The 5,974-nt window shown below is 42.7% G+C and overlaps 1 protein-coding gene across 1 annotated transcript; it reads right to left on the bottom strand.

Annotated features, from left to right (window-relative positions):
- Positions 1–3,055: 3,055 nt before the first annotated feature.
- Positions 3,056–3,974, bottom strand: LOC138873206 (uncharacterized). The gene is made up of 2 exons (XM_070151649.1): positions 3,822–3,974; positions 3,056–3,493 (listed from the first exon to the last, which is right to left on the bottom strand). Exons 1-2 carry the CDS (start codon positions 3,972–3,974, stop codon positions 3,056–3,058), a joined length of 591 nt encoding a protein of 196 aa, XP_070007750.1.
- Between the last annotated feature and the right edge of the window lie 2,000 nt (positions 3,975–5,974).

Genomic DNA, 5,974 nt, shown 5'->3' with positions numbered 1-5,974 from the left:
TGGGATAGTCTTGGTGTTAGCTACCGGCAGTTGGGTCACAGCTTTGATAATGATCGGGTCCTGCGATCACCCTCCACAATTATGACCGGCTTACTTGCTACCCCCGACACGATTACCTTTGGCTTTTATTGCTTTGCTACAACATCACTTGGGGATCGCTTTTCAACTACAACAACTGGCTTATCATTTGGCATGCTCAACTTGTCTGTCAATCCTTCAGCTATTGAAGAGGTTGCTTTTGTAACAACCGGGTCCTTGACTGACTTACTTTCCTAGACCGGATCATCATGATAGTGAAGGCTTCTTGGGCTTCCCATCTTTGTGCACTATCTCAATCATGGGCATTTCAACATGGGCTGGTAATGGGTTCTGGTTGATGTTGGGTGCTTTTAGGCTCTGGACCACAATCTGGTTCTATCAATAAGCTCTTGGATGACATTCTTCAAGTGCCAACACTTTTCTGTATCGTTCCCTAGAATATCAGAACAGTACGCACATATGAGAGAATAATCTAGGTTCTTTGGTGGGGGGTTTAGTAGTTTTGACTCAATCGGCCTCAAAACATCCAACTGCCTCAACCTTTGATATAGGCTGGTATAAGATTCCCCAAGTGGGGTGAAAGTTTTCTTTTGCTGCAACCTTTTATTCTTGAATTCTAGCTTGGCTCGAAAATTTGGACCAGTAGAGTTTCGGTATGTTTGTGGTGGTGGGTAAGCATTTTGTGGAGCTGGGGCATGCCATTTCGGGTGAGGAGGGGGTTGAGCATATGACTGTGCATGATGGACATGATATTGGGGTGGCCTGACTGAGTATTGAGGCTCTGGTGGTGGGAAGTAGTGTTGGGGTGGACAATATGGGGTATATGCTTGAAGCTGGGGTTGAGATTGGGTGTAGTGGGTAGGAGAATCCCTTGGTCCGTGCCATGATCCTAAAATGACCATAATGACATCCGCTTTTTTTTTTCAAGCACGCCTCCGGTGCCATTCTGGATTGCCTGCATAGTTGCTTTGATGGTAGAGTAGCTCATGATCTTGCTTGATTTGAGCCCTTCCTCTACCATTCCTCCCATTTTTACTACTTCATTGAAAGACTTACCTATGACCAAGATCAAATGACCAAAGTAAGTAGGCTCCAAGGCCTGAAGAAAGTATTCCACTATTTCGTTCTCCTCCATTTGAGGGTTAACCCTTGCTCTTGTTCTCTCTAGCGGAAATCGTATTCCCTGAAACTTTCACTAGGCTTCTTCTCAATCTTAGTCAAAGACAAACAATCTGGAACAACATGAATGTTTGGAAATGACGAGAGAATATTTGGGCTAAATCGTCCCAGGTATACCATCTGCTATGATCCTGACGAGTGTACCACTCCAATGTCACACCACTCAGACTCTAGCTAAAGTATACCATTAACGGCTCATCTTTTCTGCTGGCTCCTCTCATTTTACTACAGAATCCCCTTAAGTGGGCCATGGATCTCCGTGTTTGTCATACAGGTCAAATTTGGGCATTTTGAACCCAACAGGTAGTTGTACGTCAGGGAACAAACATAGATCTTTGTAGACTACACTCACTTGACCTCCTAACCCTTGCATGTTTCTGAGGGACTGCTCCAAGCTTCTCACCTTCCTAAACATCTCCTCCTATTACGGGTTCTTAGGTGGTTTCTCAGTCTCAACAGGGAGGTCGAAATGAGGAGTATAGGAGTAATGATCTGGGCCTTGAAAGTAGGCTCTGGGGGATAGTACTGATTATCTTGGATATGGAATAATAGCTCACTAGAAGATCAATGGAGTGTAGCTAGTGGAGGTGCTACAAAAATGGGGGTAGCTGGTGGAGGGGGGTATGGGGTTGTTTTGGCTTGTGGAGCTTGTATGGTTTGGGAAGTGGTGCCGTGATAGTGGTGGTAAGGGGTGAACTTTGGTGCATGTTGTGGAGATGAATCAATAGTAGAAGGTTCTTGGGATTGAGCTAGTAGCGGGATGAAAGCAGGGTTGGCGAGGTATGATAGTGGTGGATGCCCTTTCATCCATGCCTGGTACATTTCGGTCATCTGGTGTTTCAACTTATGTAACTCCTCTTTCAAACCAACCTCAGACTCTTCCACCTCTCTCGGTGGATCAATAATACTTGCGTCCAGTTCTTGGCCAGCCATGATCAACTTGTTTTTAGACCTGGTGTTGTACAGATGGGTTGCCAGAATGCCAAACAAACTAACTACCTTTCTGTTCTCAATGACAACAGCAAACTTGTTAGTGTTTAAGATATAACAGATAGGCAACCCCACATTTGGGATGCAATGCACCTAAACAGTTAAAGCTTCTACCGTGTATTTGAACGGCTGTATACTTCATCCCGACCTTTAACTAACTCTTCTCATTCTATGCTTTCTCTTTTTCCCCTCTTTAATCACTATTGGCCTTTCCTACATGTTTTGTTACTTCCCTTTTATTTTGCATTCACTTTTCTCTCTCGTTTCGCCATTATTTCTTTCCCCTCAAATTCCTTTTATTTTCTCTCCTCTTTTCCTTTTCATTTTATGGTTATGATCTAATCCTATGGGAATTTCTTATGTATCATGACGCTGCATGAATCAGATCATTACGTAGTTCAAGGAATAAATGCAAAATAAAGGAAAGACAGATTTTTTGATTTTTTCAAATTTTTTATAAAATAAAAGAATTCTAGGTTTTTCCTATTATAACGACTCCACCCTACAGACTTAAACATTTTCAAAAACTAAAACAGGACTCAAAATGGACCAGCAGACTCTAGAAGAAACTGCAAAACAGACTTGAAAAATAAAATCAAGAATACATAAATGCTTCCACTGTTGCTCCGGTTGGCCTCGCTGCGGGCCTATGCGTCATATCTTCTTAGAGGCGGAACAGGTCATCCATGATCTGCCGGACAAAAATCATAATTGAAGCAAAGAACATGGACCTGGTCATGTCCTCGCATTCATTGCATTTCATCACAATGTAGTCCGCAATCCTCCTAACCATTTCCCTGATGATACCCTTCTCTTGTAGAAACCGTCCAATCTGCTGAGATCTGGCCTAAAAAACTTCTTTGGTTGTATGATTTTGCTCTTGAAGCTGCTGCATGTCTTTTTCTAGTCGCGACATTAGGGAATAGCAGTGCTCCCTTTCTGCTTTGAAGTCTCTCTCCTGTTTGGTCATTTCGTTCTCAAGGACATTGACCTTTTTCTTTAGACCCACCATTCCTTTGTCGTACTTCTCCTTTAGTTGTCGAACGAAACTTGCACGTCCCTCCGCATTCTTAGCTAACTTGGCTCGGGCTTTTGCTAGTTCAGCTTCAGTCTTTTCCAAGTCGAATCCATAATCACATACTTTCAGCCTGAGTTTGTTTATAAGTTTCTCATCTCTTTCACTTTTGATAGGGTTCTCAGCTGCTTTTTTCATTTTTTGGATTTGGGCTCGGAGGGCTTCATTTTCTTTGGCCAACCTCCTCCTTTCACCTTCCACTTCTTGTGCCTGAAGATCATTATTGAATTCTATGTTTCTCAATTTCTCTTCCAAGGTGTGAATGGCGGTTTGATATTTTTTTCTCCTTTTCTACCCAGGCCAACCTGTCTTGGACTTTATCATCAAAAGATTGAATATGAGGTCTTTTGGCAAGCCTCTCGGGCTCGGGTTCATTGTTTGCACAAGACCTTTTCTCAAACTATGCAGTGCAATCTAGATCCACTTCCCCCTTTGCAACATCTGGTATTCGGGTGCCATTTTGCAGATACCGGCAACCATTCCAATCCTGCTAAACTAATGTTTTGGGCAATGCAACTTCTGGATGTATCTCAATGACCTGGGTGTTTAGATCTTCATCTTCGGGCACCACCTGATATCTTCCCAACTGACTTAAGACCCTCTGTGGTGCATCTGGACACTCCTCAAACCCATCAACATTAGGTAACCCTTGGTAGTCATCATGTGTATGGCTTCTGTCATCGGGAGCCATCCTATAGTCCACTCGACCTGACTTGCTTTTAGAGCTTTCAAGTGGGAGACCCAGGCTTCAAACCCTTCTGGAGTATTGTAGTCTTTCACCCTTTCCTCGTAGCTCTTGATGAAGTTATCTTTGCTCGAACCATAGCTCATGAATTTGGGGTGATGGCGGAGATGCTCGATCAACCACATTTGTAGAAGAATATTGCAATCTTCAAAGAATTGAGCCCCGACCTTGCACAATGTCAATGCTCAATAAATGTCTGCCAGCACTAACGAAGCAAGTGTAAGACCTTTCTTAGTAGTGAGGATTTGTGCAATTCTAGCCATCCAGATATCCACTATCCCTTCTGCATTGGAAAGACCATAATCCCCAAAAACGCCACAACGAAAGCGAACCAACGATGAATTTGCCAGATGCCCTTATCTTGTTTTTTGATCAACCCCTTTTCATGCGTTTAGAACCCAGCGGAGTGCCCAAACCTGAAGTACAAGAAGTAGAAAGAACAATATCCTTTGCTTACATGGGCCTTCTTCACTTGCTTATTGATATTCAGGAGGTCAAAGAACTTGTGCACAGAAGGAGCCCTTGGGAATATAAGTTGTTGTTTCCTCAAGTCCCGGCCAAACTCAATATACCCGGCCATTTCCTCCAAAGTAGTGGTGATCTCAAAATTCGAGAAATGAACCCAAAAAGTTACCAATGCCTTGATTAGATATTCCCGTGGTTCGATTTCCAGAATGTCTATAAGGGCACCCAACTGCTCTTTTACCCAATCCCGACCATCTTCATCTAGATCATTCCACCACATATGCAACTGCAGCTGAGCTTGTTTTACGACTAGCTCTGACGGATTCTGGACGGTGTTCATTTGTACCTGTTGAAGGTTAAGGTTAGGTCTGACTCTGGTGGACTTTTGTAAAATAGTTTTTTCAAAGAAAAATCAACGGACCATGACCCCCTCTCCTCTATGCTACTTTTAGCAAAAGTGGTTGTATTTGCAGACGTGGCCCCTTCACAATTCCAAATAAATTTGAGGCCGGGGAAAAGTACTTTATGGAAAAATAACACATTACCGACAGACTTATCCGTTGTTTACGAAAATAGCCCTTCGACAACTGAAAGATACTCTAAGGCTACCCCGGCAAGAACGACTTAAGATATAACCGAAGTTGGGTCGGCTTATTCTCTTGACCGAAACCCAAACTACATCTATTTGACTATTTACTCTTCTTCTTTTTTTCGAAAACTAAGGCCGAACCTTATGTAGGTTGTCTACATATCCCACATCTGATGAGAATCAAACCTGCGTAGTTCGGTCAGTTTTGATATATTTGAAAGAGATATATTGTTGACTCATTTTGAAATGACTCTATTTCCTTGACTCTTTTCTTTTCCTTTTTTTTAAAAATTTTGGCAGAGTTTCGGGACATTTCAAAATACCGGGGATTTTTCAGAACTGGGCTTTATTTCTTCCTTACATCGCTCTTGGTTTTTCTCTTGAGTTACTTTTCCTAGCCGGTCAACATGCAAGCCGAAACAAATAAATGTTCACATAGAACATAGGATGCATCAGGATGGTCTGTTATTTTGGGTACACCTGTCGAAGACGGACCCAACCCCTGTGTTGAGTTCCCAAAGTCAAATGCACATGATGCAATCAAATGTGCCTACTAGGAATCTGGCATGAGGTTGTGTTATTCTAAGTTTAAACCTAGGGTTTTTTTCTTGACCTGGCTTATCCGAGCGGACAACTCGAGCCGAAAAGGGGACAACGTACCGGGAGCACTAAAGTCTACCCGGCCTTGTTGCTGGCCCAGCCTCGTTCTATTTGGTATGACTTCTATAGAAAAAGTGGGCCATGTGAACGTGTGCACCATTTTCAGAAGACTCAGAGGGGTGGCGTAAGAAGACAGTTATATACATTTCAAATAATATCAAAGCGGAAATGAACAGCATTTAACACATTAGGTCCAATAAACAAAGCCAAGTAAAAATCATAAAAACAAGCT

The sequence above is a fragment of the Nicotiana sylvestris genome, chromosome 7 (assembly GCF_000393655.2).
Source record: "Nicotiana sylvestris chromosome 7, ASM39365v2, whole genome shotgun sequence".
NCBI classification, from domain to species: Eukaryota; Viridiplantae; Streptophyta; class Magnoliopsida; order Solanales; family Solanaceae; genus Nicotiana; species Nicotiana sylvestris.
The sequence above is the reverse complement of the archived record's forward strand: the minus strand, read 5'-3'. Positions and strand labels throughout refer to the sequence as shown.

Bases quoted from the DNA above. Each gene is read 5' to 3' on its own strand.
- LOC138873206 (XM_070151649.1), bottom strand. From the start codon at position 3,974: ATGGCTCCCGATGACAGAAGCCATACACATGATGACTACCAAGGGTTA. The intron at 3,494-3,821 runs GTCATTGAGATA...AATGATCTTCAG, and splicing joins ATGAAGATCTAAACACCCAG to GCACAAGAAGTGGAAGGTGA.